General features: G+C 45.9%; 1 protein-coding gene across 1 annotated transcript in view; it reads right to left on the bottom strand.

Moving 5' to 3' along the window:
* DDX39B (DExD-box helicase 39B) overlaps positions 1-27,017 on the bottom strand; it is a 62,969-nt gene that overhangs the window by 21,256 nt on the left and 14,696 nt on the right. Inside the window, exons 2-6 of the mRNA XM_068250329.1 lie at positions 22,073-22,317; positions 16,511-16,638; positions 16,318-16,410; positions 15,370-15,553; positions 11,286-11,404 (exon numbers count right to left, since the gene is read on the bottom strand). Coding sequence (XP_068106430.1) covers positions 11,286-11,404; positions 15,370-15,553; positions 16,318-16,410; positions 16,511-16,638; positions 22,073-22,283 — 735 coding nt within the window. The 5' untranslated portion in view covers positions 22,284-22,317. The remainder of the gene's footprint in view (positions 1-11,285; positions 11,405-15,369; positions 15,554-16,317; positions 16,411-16,510; positions 16,639-22,072; positions 22,318-27,017) is intronic.

Here is a 27,017-nt window from a genome sequence, read left to right as displayed (position 1 = left end):
CAAGCTAATTAAAAAATAAAAATCCACTTACTAGCGGTGGGCTCAGGAGTCCCTAAGGACTACCTCGCACTTCCGGCTTCAAGCCTGAAGGAGGAAGTGCATGGTAGTCTTGCAATGCGTCCAATAGGATGCATGCAAGACGTTTGGAACGCATAGAAGACAACAGACTTATGGGTAAGTAACCCCCTCTCTCCTAGGCGCACAGCTGAGGCAATTAAGCCTCATTTGAATCACAAATTTGAGACCTTAGGGACTCATGAGCTTGAGCACAGCCCTACCACTTACCTGGGGCTTCCTCCAGCCTTTGGCAGCATTCCTGTGCACTCGCCGCAGCTCCGGCGCCTCCGTCTCCTTCGCTGCAGATGCCGACCTTTCCGGGTCAGCTTCTTCTACGTTCCACTGTGCGGCTCACGTGGTCGTGCTGACATCATCCGTACTGTACTGCGCAGGCTCAGTAATTATGCCCCTGCGCAGTACAGTCCGGATGACGTCAGCGCGACCACGTGAGCCACACGGCGAAGCGCAGAAGAAGCAGACACCGTAAGGATCGGCATCTGCAGTGGAGGAGACCGGGAGCCACCGGAGCTGCGGCGACGGCACAGGACGGCTGCCAGGAGCTGGAGAAAGTTCCAGGTACTTGGATTTTTATCTTTTAATTAGCTTGGACCTTCCCTTTAAGCAATACCAATTGCCTGGCTATCCTGCTCATCCTCTGCCTCTAATATTTTTAGCCATAGCCCCTGAACAAGCATGCAGCAGATCAGGCGTTTTTGACATTATTGTCAGGTCTAACAAGATTAGCTGCATGCTTGTTTCTGGTGTTCTTCAGACACTACTGCAGCCAAATAGATCAGCAGGGCTGCCAGGCAACTGGTGTTGTTTAAAAGGAAATCAATATGGCAGCCTCCATATACTTCTCACATCCTGGTTTATTGGTATAGATGGAATTTCATACATGACTGCATGAATCTATCTCATTGACTGACAAAAAGGAACTATACTAGTAACATTAACTAAGAAGCACTTAAAGGGGAACTGAAGTGAAAAGAATATGGAGGCTGTCATATTTATTTCCTTTTAAAACAATACACATTGCCTGGAAGCCCTGCTGATCTATTTGGCTACTGAAGTGTCTGAATCACACCAGAAACAAGTATGCAGCTAATCTTGCCAGATCTGACAATAACGTCAGTAACAGCTGATCTGCTGCATGCTTGTTCAGGGTCTATGGCTAAAAGTATTAGAGGCAGAGGATCAGCAGGGCTGCCAGGTAACTGGTATAGCTTGAAATGAAATAAAGATGTCAGCCTCCTTATAGCTCTCACTACATTTGTCCTTTAAAGGGGACATTTTGTAAAACATGAAATTCTTCAACATGATGGGGTAAAACCAGAAACAGAAAACCAACACCTCATATGCATGTAGAGTTTTAAAATCAATTTTGGATCCTTTAATCCGTGTCTGAAACAGAAGTTCTACTTGTTGACCATAACAACTGAAACTGAAAATCTGATTGGCTAATATAGATAACCACTCCTCTCAGACACCGGAGAAAAGGCTCTTAACACATTCTACACAATGTCCCAGGAGTAACCGTTGGTGCATTTGCTTTGATGAATCACTTCTCATACTTCATACAACAATGGTAGTCAGAAGACTGGTGGGGTTTACAGCATTGCTGTTCTGAACACATCAATTGAGGACTATGGAGATACAAAGCCAGGCTACAGAGCAGGAGAGAGACACAGAGCTGTATTCCCCCACAGCAGGGGGCATTCTGCAACTGGCCCCACCCCCCAACCAACTACACCCTATGAAGCCCAGCCAATCTGTACAGGCAGTCAGATCTGGCTTTCGCGGTTGGCGCCCATCATCAGGCGTCAGTAAAGCAGAGCTTGGTTTTGGATTTATGCATCTGTGTCTTTATCCACCTCAGGCTGGCCGAGATCCTCCTATACACACACCACGCCCTCTCTGCCTGCAGTACAGGCCTCTACATTCACTACTGGCAAGTCTGGTGGCAAATGCAGAAGACAACACCTGTACGGAACGCCAACATTACATTTCTTCACCTGCCTATTCTGCCTTCAGTGATCTATATTTTTTTCTAAGGCCAATATTGACTTCATTTATCATCAAATGTGAAAGCTGCTAATCCTGAAGTACAAGCGAAGTGTTTGGTATCTGCATTACACCATGAAACAGCTAAACTGCACACAAGGTCAATAACAGGCAAAGTGCAGGGATTATGTGTCCACAGGAAAGGTGATCAGTTTCTCTTACCAACCACTCTAATTAGTGCAGCTGAGTGGGTGTGTGCAGGGAGGGTTAAACTTACCCTGCAGCCATCTTTTTTTTCTGCGCTCCAAGCCGCGTCATGTCACTACTACACTTCCTCCTTCAACCCGGAAAGGAGGAAGTCTGTAGTCACATGACTGTGGCTTGGAGCGCAGCATGGGACACGCCGTGAGACGGGTTAAAGAAGATGGCCGCTGGGTAAGTTTAACACACACAGCACACACCAGCTCAGCTACACTAATTAGGAGGATGAAATCTGAATGAAACTCATTCGGATTTCATCCAGAGCTCATCCCTAGTCATACTGACAGCAGGGCAAGAGCGGCAGCGGCGGGAGAACAGCGCCATCGGCTGGTCCGTGCGGAATTTTAATTGTACGCCCTGGCAGGCTTGGTCGGACACAAACAGAATGTAGATTTCAACTACCGCCGTTCGACAGGAGTTAAAGGGGAACTGAAGAGAGAGGTATATGGAGGCTGTCATGTTTATTTCCTTTTAGACATTACCAGTTGCCTGGCAGCCCTGCTGATCCTCTGCCTCTAATACTATTAGCCATAGCCCCTGAACAAGCATGCAGCAGATCAGGTGTTTCAGTGGTTCAGACTTATAAGTCTGATCTGACAAGACTAGCTGCATGCTTGTTTCTGGTTTTAATCAGATACTACTGCAGAGAAATAGACCAGCAGGGCTGCCAGGCAACTGGTATTGATTAAAAGGAAATAAACATGACAGCCTCCATATACCTCTCTCTTCAGTTCCCCTTTAAGCAGGCAGCACATACTAGAATCGTGCACACGGCAAAACGAGCACTTCCTCGCTGGCTGCTGCGGTCATTGGCCCGCTCAGGAATAACACCTTCTTCGTGTTAGTTCACATTTTCTTTTTGTCACAATTTTAAATCAGCAGTCTGCTTTTTCCAGCACAACGCATGCATTTCCATTTTCAATATTGCACTGCGATCTGAAAAACCGTGAACGATTATGGAGAAACGCAAAACGATGGAAAGGTTTTTCTATGATTTCTATAGCAGCAAAAAAATAAATGATCACGTGATTAACGTGCAAGCCTCTGGTTGGTAATGTTCACATGATCATGTTACATCTACACAGGAGGCAGAGGCAGCACGAGATCATGTGATCATGACCAAACAAGACTTACAATTCAATCACACGATTAGTTGTCAATTCCGCTTCCACAGAAACTGATCACTCTGTAAAAACGTGACCACAGAATGTGCAAAAACTGCAGATCAGTTTATGCAAAACAGTTTCATTAATTTTGTATCTCTCTATAAAGGAATCGTGTGATGTCCTTTATGGCACTATCCAAAATGGTGTCCAGCCATAACGAGAGGCGGAGCGTCTGCTGACAAAGTGCGAGACACTGGCAGTCTTGGGCTGTGATGTTGGAAGCCCCTCCCTTACGAGCAGAAACTCCGCCTCCCTTATGAGCAGGAACCCCTCCTCCAGTCTTACATTTAGCATAGAGGTTACCTGCAGATCACAGCAGCTTGTATTTCAGGTGTAGCAGTTCTATAAAACACACACAGACTTGCCTGCAGGCTGAATGTAAAAACCTTTCCACAAGAAATGCAGAAATATGCACCATATATATCTAATATACGCAAGTCTCATGCACCCTTCATAAACATACACCTTTATAACACAAGGGACCGTATGCAAATCACTTTTTCGCCTTAGTTTTCTCCAAGGAGAGAATGTTTCAGCACTTTGCCATTGAAAAAAATTACCAAAAAGTGGGTGGAAAAGTACTATCAAAATCTTTCTGAGCATTTTCTTGCTTGCTGGTGGCTTGAAAGACATTTTATTAACAGGTTGTGAAAATATCACCTAGGAGACCACTCGGGAGAACATGTGAATTGCATGTATAGTAATGCCAAACCATCCATGACGGCCACCCAGAGATCTAAACATTAACACACACACTGGAAACATTCAGTGGCTGTAACCAGGTCACATGACATGCCACCATACGTAATTGTATACAAACATGTGCACACGCAGCCACTCACACCAACCTGAAAAGAGTAAAGAGAAGAGGGGAGGAGTCACAGGACAGATGGAGACAGAGGGGTCCTCCCTCCCTGAGGCTATCCTCTGCTATAAGCTGCTTTCTGGTTTTTACTTATATTTCTATAGCTAAGCTCATTGCTTTTGTTTTACATCTGTGCCCTCGCTGATGTGCCCCCCCCCCCCGACACAGCAGTCATACACCCCCCTCCCCCACCACTTCCCTCATATTACTCCCCCAATCAAACAATGACGCGATGTGGACTCCTTCCTGACTATGGCATAAGGGAGCATCGATAGGAATCCTAATCTGAGTTGAAAGTTTGCCCGTCCTGCCAGCTATGCTCATAGAATTACATGTATCTATTTAAATAAATAATTAAGAAAAAATTAAACTTTTCCTCCTCTTATGCCTCCCTTAGTAGTGTGTCAGCAGTCCCTCAGTGATGTGCAGCCTGGGATTAGGTGGTTGCACCCCCTCCCCCCGTAGCCCCACAATGCACCTATTAAACGCTTAAAGTAGAACTCTAGTCATTAGAAAAAAAAACTCCCATATTTCCAGTGAGCCTCTCAATAGCGCCCCATTCTACTCTTTATATGTACTGTATTATACAGTTAGCATGTCCCATCTCCACCGCTATTGAGTTTTCCCATGTCATACCAACAAGATATCACAGCATGTCTTCATGTTATTCTATTTTTTTGGTTACTTGTTAGTATTGTGTGTGAATAAAATCATACCAAACGCTATGCTTCTAAGCTCATTGCTGCTTGAGTAAGGCCTCTTTTACACTATAGGCTGAAAAACGGATGCATTTTAACTTCTTGGTGAACGCGTGACGCTGATGGGCGTGCACACGGCACCAGCACTGCCTAACGTCGATCAGCATAAAGTCCTGGGGGCATGTTTTGCAGGAGATCGCGTGCGCATCTCCGTTTGGATGACGCAGATCCGCTATCAGTCTCCCAGCGGCAATCGCCGCAAGGAGACTGTTAGAATGCGAAACCACCGTCTATTTAAACTGTACATCGCTGCGGTCTATGGCAGCTCTGTACTCGGGACAGCCATGTAACACGGCTGTCCCCTGACACCCATGGGAGTGGTCGGCTGTCATAGGCTGATGCCTATGACAGCCAATCACGGTGATTGGCTGGCAGGGGGAGGGAGGGTGGTGATACAATAAAAAAAATAGCTATATTTATTATAAAATAAATACATTATTTAGAAAAAAAAACAAAAACGAGCGATCATAGCCTACCAACAGATAGCTGTTGGTGAGCAGAATCACTTGTGTGCCGAGTACGGCCTTGCAGCGAGGCCTTAAAGCTGCAGTGGCCTATTTTGTGAAAAATGGCCTGGTCTTTATGGCTCTTTCACACCAGAGCCCTTTTTCAGCGTTAACCAAGGTAAAAGGAAAGTCCATAGACTTTCATTTTACCTTTCACACCCGACACTGCATTTCGATGCGTTGCAGTACGACGCACCTGGGAGCATTTTATTGTCGGGAATCGGCGTATCCCCGTTGGGTTAATTGATACTACCGCCGCTACTCAGCGTCGCACCGCATATTCCCGACGGCAGCCGCAGGCTACTCAATGCGTGCTGGAGAACGGCTCCTGCACACGTTGTTAGATGTGACAGGAGCCTTAGGGTGGTTTAAGTCCATGGTCCTTAAGTGGTTAACTTCCTATAGTAGTGCATTTTGAAAAAGCTTGCAGTCAAAATGTGAATAGTGTGAACTGAGCCTTAGGAATGGACATTACTTTGAAAATTTGTTGTCCTTTCAGTTATAACTGAGGGCAACGGATATAGTGTAAAAAGATGCTAAGGGGTCCAAAACAGAGATAACAGGAGCAAAATCATGGCAGAATTAGGGGGCTGTTACATATTATGGCTATCTCTTTCGTTCCCAAAAGTCCTACTCAAATGTTTGATTTTTCTTTACACTGATTTTTACTTTCATTATGAATGAACATGGCTCCAGATCAGCTGAGGGAACACATGTCCCCCTTCACCATTCCCCGATGTGTAAATTCCACCGAGAATAAGCGGTGGGAGCGTGCGCACACACCTGCCGATGATCAACAGGACATATCGGTTTGTCCTGTTTATGTTAGAGAGTATCGAACAGGAAGTATCGGCAATAATAGTTAAAGCAACTAGAAGGAAATGTATCAGTTTCTGTATTTTCTAATTGAGGTAGAAACACAATGAATTCCTGAGAGGAGAGAGGGACATGTCCCAGAAACAAGGAATCCATAGAAATAACTGCTGGTTTCCCTTGCTGGACCTGGATCTTGACTATTCCTGGACTGCACACTGACGGTACACACGTCAGATAAAAGTCTTTGCAAAATGAAAAATCACAGACCGATTTTACCCCCTTTCATGTAGTATGAGGGCCATACTCTACACAGTCTATTCTATGGAGCTGAACTCCTCATCAGATAAAAATCTTTGCAAGATACTGTACACAAAGATGCTGTACACATGCAACAGATCAGTATCTGCAAAAGATATGTTCCTGCAAAAGATCCGTTCCTGCAAAATGCATTCATAGTCTATAGGTGCCCATACACTCGTCAGATTGGCAGCAGACAGATAAGAAATGCATCTGATGATCTATCTGATGCGTTTTTAGAACATTTTTTACCAGGATAGAATTCCAATAGATTTCAGTTTGAAATCTGTTGAAATTCGATCTGATGGCATTTTTTTGCCATCAGATTTCCATTAAGGCCAATGCAAACTGATAAGCAATCTCATCAGATCGACCTAAATTTTCCACCCTGCTAGTTCGATGGAAATCCATCGAAATCGATCGAAATCGGCCGTCGATCGGTCGATTGGCCAACCGATTTGCGATCGATCGATCGATCGATCGATCGCGATCGATCGGTCGGCCAGAAAATCGGCTGAGTGTATGGGCTCCTTATGGGATCTGCAGATCTCGTACACACCTTGTTTAACGGACAATTATCTGCAGATCAGACCCACCAGGATGGATCTTCAGATCGGCAGATAATTGTCTGATTTGCAGATGAATGTCTGTTAAACAAGGTAAGTATGAGATCTGCAGATATCAGACTATCAGAACAGATCTTTTGCAGGAACTGATTTTTTGCAGATACTGATCTCTTGTGTCTGTGCAGCATCTTGCAAAGATTTTTATCCGATGGGGAGTTCGGCTCCATAGAATAGACTGTGAAGGTATGGCTCTCATACTACATGGAAAGGGGTAAAATTGGTCTGTGATTTCATTTTCCACAGACTTTTATCTGATGTGTGTATGCACCTTAACCCTCGAGTTCCATATTAATCTGTCTATCCTTGCCTGAGGCTTGTTGATTGTCCAGATTATGGAGTTGTTCCCCAAAAAATATTTATACAGTAGCCACATAGAAGTCTGAACTTAGTTCTGTATTATTTGTTTTTCAGCCATCTGCAAATTCGATTTTTTTAATTGTATTTCTGAAAAACAAAATTGGGGGAAGAAATCCTACTGTGGCATGAACCCTACTGAGCTGCATCTTGTCCATAAAATGGTTTACTACACCTACCCTGCCATTCTATCAGGCTTCGAATCAAGAGTCACTGACCTTAGCTAAAATTTGGTATGATTTCACACGGTACCAAAAAGTAACAAAAGAAGAAGAAAAAAAAAAAGTGTAAAAAAACTTGAACTGTGTGTTAATTTGACATGGAAGAACCTGGGTAGAAACGGTGGCAAGGTAAGCAAAGCTGCTTGAATTGAGAAGGCTTGCTTACCTAACCCACAGTTCCAATGACCAGAAGATGTCATCATTTGCACAAAATTTATCAGTGCAGCTGGTCAAGATGAGATCATCAGACTACAACCTGAGCACCAGAATCTTTCTGGTGGATTTTGTACTTCCCGGTGAGGTGTCTGATTATGCTGCCTGTTAATTTGCGCTGCCCCGCATGCGCTGTAGGAGACTGTGCGGCCACATTTCCTATTTAATTATGTTGCTGGTGGTAAATTACTAAATATCTCCGTTTCCACACCTCCTACACTCCCCAAATTTTCATGGTAGGGTAGGGTAGGGTAGGGTAGGGACCCCCCCCCCCCCACCTCTATGCCAAATTGCAGCCCCCGAGCCCTGCTGGTTCAGGAGATAGGTTTCTGTAATCTATCTCCTGAACCAGCGGGCTCGGGGGCTGCAATTTGGCATAGAGGTCTTTTGGGGGATCCTCTCCCTACCCTGAAAATTTGGAGAGTGTAAGAGGTGTGGAAGCGGAGATATTTAGTAATTTACTACCAGCAGCATAATTAACTTCACACTGAGCATGCGTGCTACTCAGTGAGGAAGGGAGCTTCCGGGCAGCACAATCAGACATTACACCGGCAGTGTCTTGCGCACGCACGCTGCATTGCACACCGGGGGATGTATTCCATGGATACAAGTACAGAGCTGTACTCGCGTCCACAGACTACATGTCACGGCATGCATTGCAGCATGCGAGCGACGCTGCCAAGAACAACAAGATCTGCCAGATGCTGCTGGTCAGGTGGAGAAGATGGTGTAACCCGCAAGGCTCAAGGGCCAGAGGAGCAGCACCTTGTAAGTAGTGACGATAACCCCAACTCCTGCCACCCAAAGCGGCACACACAATTACGAATTTCCCTTATAGGGAATTTCATTTAAAAAGAAAAAAAAAATCTGGTGCTCAGGTCGCCTTAATAAGAGGATTGGGGACATTCAGGAGTTACACTGGAGAAGAGAAAATTATGTTTCCTCTTTTTGTTTACTTCCAAGAGACCAGATTTAAGGCGTGGTTTCCTTCACCACAGTACTGTAAAGCATATCCACCCCTTGAAACTGAAGTCTGGAAAAGAGGACATCCCTTTAGAACTACCAAGCCTTTCCAACCCTCTAAAAAGAAAAAAACAAAACAAAAGAACACCTGTCAGTGGCACCTAAAGCAGTCCCTGGAGCCCGTTTCCCACATAATATCTAGTATTGGTCCTCAAATTTGACATCGTGAACTCAAAATACCCAAATGCTCCCGACTGCCGCTGTTCAGCACCCGAACAAGCAGACAGGAGGAGACTCCTGCCTTGCGGGTCATGTTGCGCTGAACATGACTCCGATACTTCCAGTTTGGACGGAGGAAGTGTTGGAAACACATGAAGCGCAACATCAGTGAACTCCTCCTGACCCTGTCCACTTGTTCAGGTGCTGAACAGCGGCATTCGGGAGCATCCGGGTGTTCAAATTCACTCTGTTGAATTAGAGCACCAACACTAATAATAGCCTCTCAAGACTGCCAACAACAACCAGACCAAGTTGTTATTAGCAGTGTTAGCCCTTCCCTTTGACTAAACTTGGGAGTGAAAAACTTTTTTTTTTTTTTTTTTTTTTTAAAGGGACAAATGAATTGCTGGTTTCCTCAAGAAAGGTTGTGAAAACTGTGACAGTTTTGTATAAGTGGAAGAGCTCCTTAGTTACAGGGCATTGTTCAGGCCTTAAAAAAAGAAGGCTCTGAAAACGTTAAGAATCACAGTTTCAGCTTGTAGAAAGGGAATATTTTAGAACAATCCTTGAGGCTTCGGGGTTTTTTAAGAGGTAAAAATGACAATCAGCTCTTTAAAAATATCTATAAAAATGTTTGAAAGTCACTTAAGAGTGGACAGATGGTGGCCTGTGGTGTGGCATGCTATCAAGGCCGATACTATAATTTACTTGGCGAGCCTCTTTGGTAGTGTTACATAATGACATAACGTCACACTGGTCTAAAGTGCTTTATGGCAGAAGACCAAATTGGTGCCAACGTGGGAATGGCACTGGCTTGCTTTGGCACCAAAAATATTAAAAAAAAAAAAAAAAAACATAACATGTGTAACAGGATGAGGTCACGCGCAAATGCACAGTCATATCCTTACACATTCAGGTGGTTAATCAGCGCTGTGGCGGTTTTGATTTTCACACAGGCGCTTAGATGTACGAGCTATTATCACAAAGCTTCTGATGTGTCACGCTGAGACTGGACGTTTTGATGTGTGTTTTTTATGTCACATTGAACTGGCTATTGTGACATTGTGATGTGACCCTGAAACTGGATTGAGTGAAACTTAAATGGATATTGCTGTGGGAACTGAACTTTGATAGTAGACTTGTGCAGACTGCCTCATGAGGATTGAATTGGAAGTGACTATCGACTGTGGAACAAGGTCACGTGTAATGAATGCTTGATAATGCCCTCGTGCAAGTGATGTCACAGGTGCAGGAGGAAGGCGATTGGCTAGTGTGACATATCTGCCGGTAGTGTCAGAAGGACTGCATCTTTGCTGACAACTAATGTGACACCTGTGCAGGTGATGTCACAGTAAATGGGTGTTGGCCAATAGCTAGCGTGGCACCTGTATGGGCAATGTCACAAGGACTGGATGTTAGCATACAATAAATGTGACACCACAGGGACTAGATACTTGCTTAGAGCTAGTGTCACAGGAATCAGCAGCTCACTTCTAGCTAGTGTATTGCAATATTTGTGTGGGAAATGTTACAGAGACCACGTTTGGTAAAAGGCAGTGTGGCATCTTTGTGGGTAATGTCACAAGGATTTGATATGGCTAGAGTGACAATTTCTATGTCATATGCCGATGTTTGCTTACAACTAGTGTGACACTCGTGTGGTTATTCTCACAGGGACTGGATGTTGCTTATAACTAATGTGACACCTGAGTGGGTAGTGTCACAGGGGCCGGATTTTGATGTATAGATGTGACACGTGTGGCTAGTGTCACGAGGGCCGGATGTCTGCCATAGGTCAGCGACACTCTTGTACAAATGGTGCCACTTTCTATAAAAGGAGACTGAATAAGCTTGCAGCTTCTTGTTCCCAGCATTCCTCAGGCAGCAATATCAAGCAGGGGCAGCTGGAGGGGTGGTGCGGAGGAAGGAAGAGGAGGGATGTGAAGAGTCGGTTATTACATCTTGCATAAACTTGCGGCAGACTGGGCGAATCTCCTTGCTCAGGGTAGCGCTGAACATCATGACCTGCTTCTCATGAGGAGTCATACGGAAAATTTCCTGGACATCTCTGCGCATGTCTGCAAATGGGACAAAAATAAATAAAATCAGATTCTTACCTATGGAGAAGGAAGGCTCTGGATCTCATAGAACCAGCCCGGTCCTCTCTGTTTGTCCCAGTTCAAATACGTGTTGTCCTCGCCCCCCAAATCCCCCCCCCCCCAGTGGCGGCTGCTAATCAGTGGCTGTTACTGCTGCTGGCACAGTGGCAGCTGCTAATCAGTGGCTGTTACTGCTGCTGGTACAGTGGCAGCTGCTAATCAGTGGCTGTTACTGCTGCTGGCATAATGGCAGCTGCTAATCAGTGGCTGTTACTGCTGCTGGCACAGTGGCAGCTGCTAATCAGTGGCTGTTACTGCTGCTGGCACAGTGGCAGCTGCTAATCAGTGGCTGTTACTGCTGCTGGCACAGTGGTGGCTGCTAATCAGTGGCTGTTACTGCTACCGGCACAATGGTGGCTGCTAATCAGTGGCTGTTACTGTTGCTGGCACAGTGGCGGCTGCTAATCAGCGGCTGTTCCTGCTACTGGCATAATGGCAGCTGCTAATCAGTGGCTGTTACTGCTGCTGGCACAGTGGCAGCTACTAATTACTGGCTGTTGTTGCTGTTACTGCTGCCGGCATAGTGGCTGCTACTAATCAGTGGCTGTTACTCCTGCTGGCACAGTGGTGGCTACTAATCAGTGGCTGTTACTGCTGCTGGCACAGTGGCAGCTGCTAATCCGTGGCTGTTACTGCTGCTGGCACAGTGGCAGCTGCTAATCAGCGGCTGTTACTGTTGCTGGCACAGTGGCAGCTGCTAATCAGTGACTATTACTGGCAAAGTGGCAGCTGCTAATCAGTGGCTGTTACTGCTGCTGGCACAGTGGCGGCTGCTAATCAGTGGCTGTTACTGTTGCTGGCACAGTGGCAGCTGCTAATTAGTGACTGTTACTCCTGCCGGCACAGTGGAGGCTGCTAATCAGTTGCTGTTACTGTTGCTGGCACAGTGGGGGCTGCTAATCAGTGGCTGCTACTGCTGCTGGCACAGTGGCGGCTGCTAATCAGTGGCTGTTACTGCAGCTGGCACAGTGGCAGCTGCTAATCAGTGGCTGTTACTGCTGCTGGCACAGTGGTGGCTGCTAAGCAGTGGCTGTTACTGCTGCTGGCATAGTGGCAGCTGCTAATCAGTGGCTGTTACTGCTGCTGGCGTAGTGGCAGCTGCTAATTAATGGCTGCTACTGCTACAGTGGTGGCTGCTAATCAGCTAATCAGTGGCTGTTACTGCTGCCGACACAGTGGGGGCTGATAATCAGTGGCTGCTACTGATACAGTGGTGGCTGATAACCTACAGGCAAGCAAAGGGGGAGACAGAGCAGCAATACAAGGTGGCCAGAGCATTTTGCCCCGGGCTGACTCTGGACATGCCTGCTCTATGAAACCCAGAGCCTTCCGTCTCCATGGAGGAGTAACTAACTTTTTTTTATGACGCTTCAGTATTGCTTTAAAAGGAAATAAATATGGCAGCCTCCATATCCCTCTCACTTCAGGAGTCCTGTAAAGTCATTCTTTATATAGAACAGTTACATGATGCTATGAAAACAAATGCTATTGTGGTTTTATAGCTCACCCCTCATCGTAGCATAAATCAAAACATCAGTTACCAGTGATGTTCTTCTCCCAGCCCAAAGGCTCTCCTACTTACTCATTGAAGGAGACAGCCATACTTGGCAGCTGGGAGTTGAGCGGGGATCAGCCCCCTGAGTGGGAGGGTCTTGTAACTGCTAGCTCTGCTGTCAAGGCACAGACAACAACATTATTTGCCAACTTTGAGGTGGTGAAGATACTCTTGCGGGGAGATGTGATATGGCCTTAGCTTTGTTACTCATTCTATATTAAAGTGGAAACAAACTCAGAACTTCCTCTCTGCTCTAACACATTAGCCACAGCACGATAACCTTTATGGAAAAAATGTCTTCATTACAATTTATTGTAATCCAAAAAAACAACAACAACAACAACAAAAAACCCTGAACTTTTACTTGGTTTCACTTCTGCAGAAGGCACTGAAGGGTTAAACCTCAGTGTTTACTATATGGAAGTGCCTAGGCAGAGCTCTCCTGCAGTCTATTCACAGTTACTGGTAAGAGCTATTTAGACAGGTTTATCTGCCTAAACAAACACAGTGAAGTGATTTTGCTTTTCAGCAACGTTATGTGGGATAAAGATCTTTCATTGTGTGCTATGCAAGAGTTTGGTTCTGATTTGACTGGTTTGGTTCTGATCTGACTAGTGGCTGGATAGTGTAATGGATAAGGGCTCTGCCTCTGACACAGGAGACCTGGGTTTAAATCTCAGCTCTGCCTGTTCAGTAAGCCAGCACCTATTCAGCAAGAGTTTCTTGGGCACATCTCCTTAAAGGGAAGGTTCAGGGTGGCTGTTAAAAAAATAAAAATGCCCATCCACTTACCTGGGGCTTCCTCCAGCCCGTGGGCAGCCAGGACGTGCCCTCGGCGCCGCTCCGCAGGCTCCCGGGTGCCCTCCGGTGGCCGACCCGACCAGGCCGGCTGCCAGGTCGGGCTCTTCTGCGTTTCAAAATGCGCCTCACGGGGGCGCGCTGACGTCATCGGACGTCCTCCGGGCTGTACTGCGCAGGGGCAGAACTACTGCACCTGCGCAGTACAGCCCGGAGGACGTCCGATGACGTCAGCGCGCCCCCGTGAGGCGCATTTTGAAACGCAGAAGAGCCCGACCTGGCAGCCGGCCTGGCCAGGTCGGGTCGGCCACCGGAGGGGACCCGGGAGCCTGCGGAGCGGCGCCGAGGGCACGTCCTGGCTGCCCACGGCTGGAGGAAGCCCCAGGTAAGTGGATGGGCATTTTTATTTTTTTAACAACCACCCTGAACCTTCCCTTTAACACTGCTACTGCCTACTGAGTGCGCTCTAGTGGTTGCCTCGCAAGCGCTTTGAGTCCGACAGGAGAAAGGCGCTATACAAATACTGCAATTATTATTATTATTTAATAGAGTGGCAGCATTTTTCTGCATTAAGATGAAAACTGACAAGTCTACATTTTAAAGCGGACCTGAACATTCTCTCTGCTTTGAAGCATAAGCAAAAGCATAACCTTTAAAGGTTATACAAATCTGCTGTGTGTCTACTATCTGCTTTCATGGAAGATAACATAGGGTTAACACCCTGTGTTTACAAATTAGCTGCTGTGCGGAGGCAGCCAGCTGAGAGACCAAATTACAACTTGTGATTAGTCACAGATTGAGGGGGACAGGCTAAACTCTCTAAATACACGTGGTGCATTTCTATATGCTTTCCTTCTGTCCTGCGCAAGAGTTCAGGTCCACTTTGATGCCAATTTAGCATTAGATCCCTCAATTTTTTCTTTTTTGCCGACAGACAGCTGTTATATAATCACGCCTCAGACGCTGCCACAAAAGCACTGATTATCCAGATGTCTCTCCCCCCCCCCCCCCCCTCTTATAGGCCTCAATTCACTAAGCAGTTTAGACTAGTCTACAGATTGTTTTTAGGCTACTGATGGTTTGGTGTAATATTTTAGACCTGGTCTAACATTCAGTAATTACACAATTCACAAAGGCAAACAAGGAGTAACCACGCCCACTTTTCCTGACAGAGATTAGACCAGCTGATTTCTGTAGGTAAAGTAATCCTGTGAGGTATTTTAGATGTGAGGATGGAACCTTTTGAATTAATTATGAAGGAGTATAATTGTATGCTGAGGAGAGCTCATCAGAGGAGAAGGATGTCAGTCATAGCTACTCATCTGTGAATTGCATCTTTTGATCATTTCCCCTGCTTTACCCACCTAATTACCAAATGGTTTAGACCAGGTCTAAAAACAGGTCTAAAACATTTGGTAATAGTGAATTCCCCTTTGATGCCACTGACCAAACCATCAGTAGACTAAAAACCATCAGTAGACTAGTCTAAGCTGCTTAGTGAATTGAGGCCATACTCTCCTGCTCCCCTCACCTAGCTGCTCAAGCATCTTGTCGCACTCATCCAGGATGAAGTGTTTAATGTGTTTCAGATTGAGGATCTTGTTTCTTGCCAGCGCCAGGGTTCTGCCGGGAGTCCCCACCACGATGTGGGGGCAGCTCTTCTTCAACATCTCCTCGTCCTTCTTAATTAAAAGACCGCCAAAAAACACTGCCACCTGGTGGACAAGAATGATTAACAAGTTAGCTTCAGGTCGTAAAATATCATGACTTTACTGTACAAACTAATATAGCGCTGGCCCTTGTTTCCACTGCCTTACAGAAAACACAGAATGAACATTTCAGTCACAGAGCTTTACAGAAAGCACTGAGTTATTGAGGGAGGTGCAGATAATTTGAAAAGCTGGCCACAGGTGCCAGAAAGGATTATCAACTCAGCTAAAGCAGGAGTGGCCAAACATTTTAGACCAAGAGCTATATCACCAGTCTTGAGATAGCTAGAGGGCTGAACTAGTGAAATTAGGCACCCCCTTCAGTGTGCAGTGTCAGGGTGCTAATGAGTGATTGCTTCTGGCATAAGTGGCTGCCCTTCATTTATCTTGTCCAGGCCCATGCATCTAATTTTTTCCAGGGTGCTGGGTGGACATGGGTGATCAAGAAAAGGGATTGGCGGCGACTGTCCGGAGGGTCTTTGGGAACAGCCCAGACAGCCCCGCCCCCCGACACGTGGACACCTCCTGGGAAAGCTGTTGAAAGGAAAGCATTTTTTTATTTTTATGTGGACCAACACTGCTTACCATGCTAAGTATTTGTGATCGAAATTATTCATATTTGGATAAATCCGTGTCAGTGGGACAATTATTACTTATTATGGCAGTTATCTAATGGGAAATATACAGTACCAGCTCCTATCAAACAACATAATGACAATTGTAAAGATATAGACGTGGATTGTATTGAGCCACGCCCCCATCTCTCGTACCTTCACGGATGGCATGTACTTTGAGAATCGCTCATACTCTTTGCTGATCTGAAACGCCAGTTCTCTAGTGTGACACATAACGAGCACAGAGACCTGGAAAAAAAACAACAACAAAAAAACAGCTCCATAAGTACAAATGTACAAGTTTAAACCGGAAAGGCTTGCGTCTCCTTTAAGAAAACACGTCACCCACCTGTCCTGTAACAGGCTCCAGCTGCTGTAAAGTGGCCAAGACAAACACTGCTGTCTTCCCCATGCCAGACTTAGCCTGGCACAGGATGTCCATGCCCAAGATGGCTTGTGGAATGCACTCATGTTGCACTGTTGACATAAAAAAGAAGGCATAACAGGTAAACATACATTACAGGTCACTGAATACAGAGGAGCGTAATCATAGCAGAAGTGGTAAAGGCTATGGACAGATTCCATACTTTAAAGTGACCCTTAAGAAAGAAAAAAAAAAAAAAAAAACACGACTTTTACTCACCTGGGGCTTCCAATAGCCCCCTATAGCTGTCCGGTGCCCTCGCCGTGTCCCTCCGACCCTCCTGTCCCCGCTGGCAGCCACTTCCAGTTTCGGCAACAGCCGCCGACAGCCTGGGAACGAGAGCGATTCTTCGCGTTCCCAGCCACAATAGCGCCCTCTATGCTGCTATATGCTTCATGCTATAGCAGCATAGAGGGTGATATTGTGGCTGGGAACGGGAAGAATCACTCGCATTGCCAGCCTGTCGGCGGTTGTCGCCAAAACCGGAAGTGGCTGCCGGCGGGGACAGGAGGATCGGAGGGACACGGCAAGGGCACTGGAGAGCTGCAGGGGGCTATTGGAAGCCCCAGGCGAGTAAAAAAGTCTTTTTTTGACTTAAGGATCACTTTAAAGCAGACCTGAAGACTGGAGGGAAAAAGCAAAAAAAAAAGTTTTTATCACTTACCTGCGGCTTCTGCCAGCCCCTTGCAGCTGCCCTGTGTCCGCGATGTTAGCAAACGATCCTCCAGTCCCCGCTGGGGCTCCATTTTTCTTCAAAGCCGACTTACAATTTGACGGCCACTGCGCCTGTGCGGCCCTGGCCATGCCCATCCTCGCTCCCAACGGTACGAGAACATCTCTACTGCACAAGACGCTCCCGGGGACAGGAGCGCGTATGAGGATGCGTGCGGCCAGGTCCGCGCAAGCACAGTGGATGGCGACTGCAGAAAGTAATCCACGGTGGAGGACCAGAGGATATCGTGGTAACACCGTGGGCACAGGATGGCTGCAGGGGGCTGGCAGAAGCCCCAGGTAAGTGAACTTTTTTTTTGTCTTCAAGCTTCCTTTAAAGGACATCTGAAGCGAGAGGGATATGGAGGCTGCCATATTTATTTCCCTGTAAACAATACCAGTTGCCTGGCTGTCCTGCTGATCCTCTGCCTCTAATACTTTTAGCCATAGCCCCTGAACAAGCATGCAGCAGATCAGGTGTTTCTGGCATTATTGTCAGATCTGACAAGATTAGCTGCATGCTTGTTTTTGGTGCGATTCAGAAATGACATCAGCCAAATAGATCAGTAGGGCTGCCAGGCAACTGGTATTGTTTAAAAGAAAATAAATATGACAGCTTCCATATTCTTCTCACTTCAATTGTCCTTTGATGCATATCTGCTCCCCCACCAACTGCAGAGACCACACAGCTAACAATCAATGCCCAACAGACATTGCACGTCAAATCATTACATTTTATAAGACTGACTCACACAGTGTTTTTCCTTTTATTGTTAGTACCACGGCCAAATAAAGTCATACCAAATGTTAGCTAAGTTATAAGGCTTTGCAGTTTCAGATTCTAAACATTTCCCTGAAATCACACATCAACAAAACATTTGTAAAGCGCTTTTCTACCATAAGACTCAAAGCGCATAAGCTTGTCTCAGATCAGTACATAGTTGTGGTTTATGTGGTGTTGGGAACCAGAGGTGAGAGGGATATGGAGGCTGCCATTTGTATTTCCTTTTAAGCAATACCAGTTGCCTGGCTATCCCGCTGATCTTCAGCCTCTAATACGTTTAGCCATAGACCCTGAACAAGCATGCAGCAGATCAGGTACTCCACCTCATGTTTTACTGGATTAGCCATATGCTTGTTCCAGGGTTTGACTCAGACACTACTTTTGCCAGAAGATCGACAGGGATGCCAAGCAACTTGCATTATTTACAAGGAAGTAAATATGGCAGCTTCCGTACCCCTCTCACCTCAGGTTCACCTTAAAGGGGAAAATTATATGTGATTATAAATGCCAGAACAAACAGGTGGCGTTTCAGCCTTGATTGGGCGTGGCAAGGCATTTCAAAGCGTAGGGGCAGCATGACAGAAGCTATGGCTCTGAAGGTTTTTAGTTGGACTCTGGGGGTGGTCTAAGTTAGTTTATTTAGGTCCTCTTCACTATATAAAAAATATGTTTTGTTTGTTGCGTGGGCTGCTGCTGCACCCAGTCTCAAATTAACAATGTTTCAACCAGAAACATGGTCATCCTCTGGGTGTTCTTTAAAGAGAACCCGAGGTGTGTTTCACTACTTTGGCCTCCTGGACGTAGTAGCTACGCCCAGGAGGCCATGTGCGCGTCCGCGCGCTCCCGATCACGCGCGTGCACGCTCCTGGCCGCGGATCGTTAGCCCACGAATTAGTGAATCGGGCTATGGTGCCCGATCACTGATTCCTCTCCCCCGCTGAAAAAGCGACAGCTTCTCTCAGAAGCTCCGCTTTTTCTGGCTGTTGCGTCCCCTATACGTCCCTCTAAGCGTGTGTAACGCTTAGAGTGACGTCATGTAAACAAACTCAAGCCAAAAAGTAAAACTACAATTAAAAGTAAAAAAAAAAAAATCTTAACACACATTTACATTATAAAAGTTCTGTTTACCTCCCACCCTCCCAAAAAATACCCAAATAAAATGTTTAATATAAAAAAAAACATGTAAATATTTACCTAAGGGTCTAAACTTTTTAAATATCAATGTAAAGATTAAATATTTCTATACTTTTTTTATTTTAAACTTGTAAATAGTGATCGATGCAAAACGGAAAAAATGCACCTTTATTTCCAAATAAAATATTGTAGCCATACATGGTTATAGGGACATATTTTTAACGGTGTAATAACCGGGACATATGGGCAAATACAATACGTGAGTTTTAATTATGGAGGCATGTATTATTTTACAACTATAATGGCTGAAAACTGAGAAATAATGAATTTTTTCAGTTTTTCTCTTATTCTTCCTGTTAAAATGCATTTACAGTAAAGTGGCTCTTAGCAAAATGTACCACCCAAAGAAAGCCTAATTGGTGGCGGAAAAAACAAGATATAGATCAGTTCATTCTGATAAGTAGTGATAAAGTTATAGGCTAATGAATGGGAGGTGAACATTGCTCGGATGCATAAAGTGAAAACGACTGAAGGCTGAAGTGGTTAAAGAATGTTATCTGCATACAGAGGCTGGATCTGCATATACAGCCCAGCCTCTGTTGCTATCCCAAACCCCACTAAAGTCCCCCTGCACTCTGCAATCCCTAATAAATCACAGCCGTGCTGTGAGGCTGTGTTTACATCTGTAGTGTCAGTCTCAGCTGCTCCCCCGCCTCCTGCATAGCTCCTGTCCCTGCCCCGTCCCTTCCCTCCAATCAGCAGGGAGGGAAGTTCTGCAGGAGGCGGGGAGAGCAGCAGACTGACACTATAGAGATAAACACAGCCAGCTCTGACAAGCTGTTTGTCAGCAGCGTGGCTGTGATTTATGAGGGATTGCAGAGTGCAGGGGGACCTTAGTGGGGTTTGGGATAGCAACAGAGGCTGGGCTGTATAGGCAGATCCAGCCTCTGTATGCAGATAATATTCTTCAAACTCACCTCGGGTTCTCTTTAAAGGACACCCGAGGTGAAAATAAAATAGTGAAATATACAATTGTATATATTCTCCTTCTCCTAAAATGTGACTTTAAGATATGACAGTTTTATTTTATATTTAAATCTACTTTTAAAGTTTTTACTGTTTTTATTGTTTTTGATCAATGACACATTCATTGAAGTATGCCAGAGCTAAAAGCTATGAACTATTGACCCTTTTTATCTCTTTCCTGCTCTCATAAGCCATTTTCTGTTAGGAAAGTGTTTTGTAGTTGTAATTTCTGATCAGTGAGGGTAACACTATAGTCTGACCCAGTCCTGACTCAGACAGGAACTGTCACCTACATACCTGATATTTAACCCTTTGAGGCAGAGAAAAGAAAAAAGGAACACAGCCTAGTTAATTGTGTGCTTGGCACTGTACATACACATGTCTATCTCATCATGTCACATCGGGTATCCTTTGTGCTTACAATGATGCACATTGAAAATCTTCAAGGGCCACCTAAATGGCATGGAGAGTTGCATTCAGCCCGCAGGCCTTGAGTTTAACACCTGAGATCTAGAGGCTTCCCTCTCGGAAGGGAATGAAGTGAAAATAAACTTATGATATAATGCATTGTATGTGTAGTGCAGCTAAGAAACAAAACATTAGTAGCGCAGATATGAGTCTCATATTGTTTCCAGTACAGGAAGAGTTAAGAAACATCACTTGTTATCTATGCAATAGAACTTCTCTGAGCTCTCCAACTAATTTCTGCTGGGAATACACGGCTCGATTTTGAGCCATGGCTTGATCATTTCCGACATGTCCGATCTCTCGCCTGATCGTTTCGTCGCTTGATTCCGGATTGAAGCGAATGGAAAAAGATAAGAAAAACGAGCAGAAGTCAAGAGAATTGACGGCGGAATCGAGCGGCAAAATGATCGAATGGGACAATCGAGCGGCAAAATCGACCCGTGTATTCTCAGCATTAGTCAGAGAGCAGTGCTATAGTCTGAAGCACTTATAGATGAAAGAAACAGTGAAAGACAACATAAAGGGGAACTGAAGAGAGAGGTATATGGAGGCTGCCATGTTTATTTCCTTTTAAAGGGAACCAGAGAGGAATGGTTTGTTAAAATAGAGAAAGGCTTTTATACGTACCTGGGGCTCCCTGTGATGCGGAGAATCGGCCGCGTCCGCCTGCCCGACTAGCGGCAATGGCGGGACCCGGTACCGGCGGATCCAGGCAGTAGAGGACGGCGGCATGGGAGCGATCCGTGCGTATGGGGCTGGAGGAAGCCCCAGGTATGTATAAAACCTTTTTTTTGATCCTCTCTGGTTCCCTTTAAGCAATACCAGCTGCCTGGCAGCCCTGCTGATCCTCTGCCTCTAATACTATTATCCATAGCCCCTGAACAAGCATGCAGCAGATCAGGTGTTTCAGACTTAAAAGTCAGATCTGACAAGACTAGCTGCATGCTTGTTTCTGGTGTTATTCAGATACTACTGCAGAGAAATAGACCAGCAGGGCTGCCAGGCAACTGGTATTGATTAAAAGGAAATAAATATGGCAGCCATCATATACCTCTTACTTCAGTTCCCCTTTAAGATAAGATTTTACTGCAGAGAAGTTCAAAGGGTCATTAGCATTAGCGTTTCATAGTTTAAAATACAGAGTGCAGTTTGTAAACTGCAAATATTAGAGAATGATGCTGTGTTCTAAAAAAAAATTAAAATAAAAAAATAAGACTTTTTCCGTTGCTACTAATGTTCTATGAATTATCCGTACAACACATACAATTCCTTATATCATACGTTTTTTTCGCTTCAGTGTCACTTTCAGACCCTCAAGCTCTCTCAGGAATACTCTCTCCACTTTCAGTCACCCATCCACTCACCCTCTGAAGGATGCTCGAATCCACAGTCTACAATGGCTCGGAGCAGCTCAGGCTTAAGGAGGAAGTCTCTGAAGCCAGAGCTGTGAATGGACACATAGGACCCCTTCATCTCCTTCTTGGAGGGGATGTCCTGGGCCTCTGTCCCAGTCTGGTTATCCACCTCGTCATCCTCGTAGTCCAGGAGCTCGTTGTCTACGTCGGTTTCTGCCATTATTCAGCTGTACTTGGATGATCTGAGGGAGAATCTGTACAGAACAAGAAAGAGGATCTAACATATACTACGACCGAGCAAAGAAGACTGACGAGGGCTGTCATCAGACAGGTGACCTTACAATGCCTATTTACCCAGGACTAACGCTGTGTACAGATACTGAGTACATCTCTGAGGGCTGTCATCAGACAGGTGACCTTACAATGCCTATTTACCCAGGACTAAAGCTGTGCACAGATACTGATACAGGCTACATCTTGCACTTGGACAGGAAAACAAAAAGTTTTCAAAAGAGACATCACGATGATTACCATATTTTTCAGACTGTAAAGCCCAATCTACACGATACGATTCTTTGTACAATTCTATTTACGATTCAATTAATTCCAAGATGTCCGATCGGGATTCGATGCAATTCGATTTGCCATTGTTTTGCAATTGCAAATCGAACTGAATCGAATCCCGATCGGACATGTCGGATTTAATCGAACCGTAAATAGAATTGTAATCGAATCGTACAAAGAATCGTATCGTGTAGATTGGGCTTAAGACGCATATTTTTACGAGGGGGGGGGGGGGGTAGGGCAATGGAGTAAGAGAGACAGAGTGCCTTCTAGTGCAAATGTTTTGGTCTCCCTGTGGTCCCCGTGTCCTCCTCTGCCCCCCTGTGTGTGTCCTCCGCCCCTGTGTGGCCATCTTGTGCCCTCGGAAACAGTAAATTCGGGCGCCTGAGGCTAGTGGACAAATCGGGCGCCGCCATTCACTCCTATAATAAATATCGTTTAATGGGCGCCCGATAGGAAAAAAGGGCGCCGGAGAAAAATAACGTTTTAAAAGCGGCGCCCGGAGACTTAATGTTTTATTACTGCTTCTCATGATTACACATTATTTAATGATTTATACATTTTTAAATATTATTTTTAAACGAAAAACAGTACAATATTTTTTTAAAACATTATTTTTAAACGAAAAACCGTACATTTTTTTTCTTTTTTACATTATTTTTAAACGAAAAAACCAACAGGGGGGTCTTAGGTTTAGGCACCAACAGGGGGGTCTTAGGTTTAGGCACCAAAAGGGGGGTCTTAGGTTTAGGCACCAAAAGGGGGGTCTTAGGTTTAGGCACCAAAAGGGGGGTCTTAGGTTTAGGCACCAACAGGAGGGTCTTAGGTTTAGGCACCAACAGGAGGGTCTTAGGTTTAGGCACCAACAGGGGGGTCTTAGGTTTAGGCACCAACAGGGGGGTCTTAGGTTTAGGCACCAACAGGGGGGTCTTAGGTTTAGGCACCAACAGGGGGGTCTTAGGTTTAGGCACTAACAGGGGGGTCTAGGGGTTAGGGGTAGGTACAGGGAGGGTTACTTAGGCACCAACAGGGGGGGTCTTAGGTTTAGGCATCAACAGGGGGGTCTAGGGGTTAGGGGTAGGTACAGGGAGGGTTACTTAGTAATTTATTTTTTTAACGTTATTATACGTTTCACTATTTAAACGAAAGATTAACGTTTTTACAATTGCCGATTTAATGCACAATATTTAATAAACTATTACTTTAAAAAACATTAATTTTAAACGAAATACAGTACAATACATTTTTAAACGTTATCCATGCTTATCGTTAAAAACCCGGCGCCCTTTTTTCCCAGCGCCCCTTTTTAACGTACGCTGTGCCCTCTGTCCCAATGTCGTTCTTTTGCCACAATGGATGATACATACAGATGTACGGGTGCCCGCCGCGTCCTGCCCGGTGGTGCAGAAGTAGCCACACATAGAAAGGCAACACACGGCTTTACAAGCGATCCATAAATCAGGAGGGGGCAGGGCCCCAGGAACACCAATCATGACTTCGCATTGCTCTGCTCCCTTCTCTCATCGAAGCTGATGGTCTCGTAGGCGGGACCACGGCTCCGTCATTGGAGCAAGTGATTGGCCCCAATGATGGTGCAAACTTCAGGCAGTGGTGACTTGCAAAGCTTGCATGCCACTGACACTCACAACCAGGGCTGTGGAGTCGGTACAAAAATCTTCCGACTCCAACGACGGTTTCTGAAACCATGACTCCGACTCCAACTCCGACTCCGGGTGCCCAAAATTGCTCAGACTCCGACTCCTTAGTCTAATACTTAACACGGCTGTGGATTTTGTACAAAAATCATGCGACTCCGACTCCTCAGTTTCTGAAACCACGACTCCGACTCCAACTTCGAGTGCCCAAAATTGCCCCGATTCCGACTCCTTGACTCCGACTCCACAGCCCTGCTCACAACACCAGAAAGACAAGGCACTAGCTGCTACTCCCAGCTGTGTTTTCTACTCCACAGTGCCAGCAGATTTTCGAAATCTTTTGAGGATCAGGGATTTACTGTTAGGACCCTAAATTAATAGATTTGAATAGTGTATAATACAGCTTTATTGTCCAATGTTAACGTCAGGGAAAATAAAAAAGTACTGGGCAGATGTAATCATTCCCAACTACGGCAGGGGTCTGAATCTGTGGCTATAGAGCCGTATGTGGCTCTTTAGCCATTTGAGTGCGGCTCTGATAGAATTAGGGCTAACATGCCATTATGCTCTGCCCCCCATTAGTGTAGTTGCCAGTTGGTGCAGCCCATCCTGCCAAGCTCTGCAAAACCATCTATCTCCTCCTCTCTGGGCCTCTCTAAAGCGGCACCATGTGACTGAGTGCAACCCAGGCTGTACTGCACTGAGTGGACTTTGCAGTGCACAGCCTTGTTTAGAGCCTCCACCAGACTAGTCCCAGTCTCCACCAGTAGAATCAGCAGCAGTGAGATGTAACAGTACGCTACCCGGGCTGCTGCTTGCAATTATAGCTCTTAACCACCCTGGCGTTCTACTAAGATCGCCAGGGCAGCTGCGGGAGGGTTTTTTTTAAATAAAAAAAAAACTATTTCATGCAGCCAACTGAAAGTTGGCTGCATGAAAGCCCACTAGAGGGCGCTCCGGAGGCGTTCTTCCGATCGCCTACGGCGCCCAGAATAAACTTCCTTGTTTTGCTTAGATCGTCGCCATAGCGACGAGCGGAGTGATGTCATGGACGTCAGCCGCCTCCGATCCAGCCCTTAGCGCTGGCCGGAACTTTTTGTTCCGGCTACGCTGGGCTCAGGCGGCTGGGGGGACCCTCTTTCGCCGCTGCTCGCGGCGGATCGCCGCAGAGCGACGGCGATCAGGCAGCACACGCGGCTGGCAAAGTGCCGGCTGCGTGTGCTGCACTTTATTTGATGAAAATCGGCCCAGCAGGGCCTGAGCGGCAGCCTCCGGCGGTGATGGACGAGCTCGCATTTAGCACTTCTATAGCACTGAAACGCGATCGCCGGGAAATCGCCTGAAAATGGTGCAGCCGACGAGTTTGCGTTTTTGCCCGGTTTTGAGCGATTTGCAGCGATTAGCGCAAATCGCCCAAGTAAGAACGGGCCCATAGGGTTTCATTACGCTAGCGATTTTTACGCGTTAGTGGTTCATTGCGTAAAAATTTTACGTATTGAACCACTAACGCGTAAAAATGTATGTGTTAATGTTCCTGCACCAGCGGGAATGCGTAAAAATGTACGCAAAAATTAAACTAGCTGACGGAGGGGGACCAGAGCAGCAGTGAGTGACTACGACAGCACAGGATGGCTGCATGGGGCTGGTAGAAGCCCCAGGTAAGTGAAACTCATTTTTTTTGCCTGATAACTCCTTTAAGTATTGATGATATAACTAATCAGTGGGTAAGTAAACTTTACCAATCAAAGTGATCAATAGGGATTGTCAATGAGATTCAAATAGTTCCAAGGTGATATAGGATTATGCAAATGTATGCATCTTGAAGACTTAAGGTAGCCATACACTGGTCGATTTGCCATTAGATCGACCAGCTGACAGATCCCTATCTGATTGAATCTGATCAGAGAGGGATCGTATGGCCTGTACCCACCCCCCCCCCCCCCCCGTATACATTACCTGAAGCTGGCTCCGGGTCCTCTTCTCCACGCATCCCAGCATCCTGCACCGCATCCCAGCGCACACTGTGTCACTCCGTGACCAGGAAGTTCAAATAGAGCGCCCTCTATCTGAACTTCCTGGTCACTGGAGTGACACAGGAAGTTAATGTACGCTGGGATGGAAGCAGGAACAGAGCGGTGCAGCGCGGAGAAGATGCCCGGGAGCCAGCACAGGTAATGTACAACTGTATCGGATCGGCCGCCGCCAGCGACGTGCTCCCTACCCGCGAGCGACCAACGGTAGTTTCCCGCACGGCGCAATCGACAGACCGATAGGATTTCAGGAGGAAATCGGATCGCCGGGTGCGTTTAGCGCGAACGATTGGCAGCAGATTCAATCCCAGTGATCGAATCTGCTGTCGAAACGGCGGCAAATCGGGCCAGTGTATGGCTAGCTTTAGGCCTCTTTTTCACTAACTGTTGAGCTGTGTGCTCAGCAAGCAGTTGCCAGGCAGCAGCAAGCAGTTACCAAGCAGCAGTGAGCAGTTGTGAGAGTTTGAGAGGCATTTCACTGCCTGTAAACAGTTTGCGGAAAAGAGGCCTTATGAAGCTCTGTAAAATGTGATTGCTGCATTTTCAAACTGCATAAATGTGCATAATCATGCAGCAACTTAGAACTATTTGCACCTTAATGACATTCCCTAGTGATCAATGCATTATCATCACTACAGATGCCAATTCTGACTTTCTGGCATTCAAATTATAGTATATGCCACTTGGAATTGGACCAGTCAGAAT

This window comes from Hyperolius riggenbachi, chromosome 8 (assembly GCF_040937935.1).
Source record: "Hyperolius riggenbachi isolate aHypRig1 chromosome 8, aHypRig1.pri, whole genome shotgun sequence".
NCBI classification, from domain to species: Eukaryota; Metazoa; Chordata; class Amphibia; order Anura; family Hyperoliidae; genus Hyperolius; species Hyperolius riggenbachi.
This window is presented reverse-complemented; position numbering and strand designations above follow the sequence as displayed.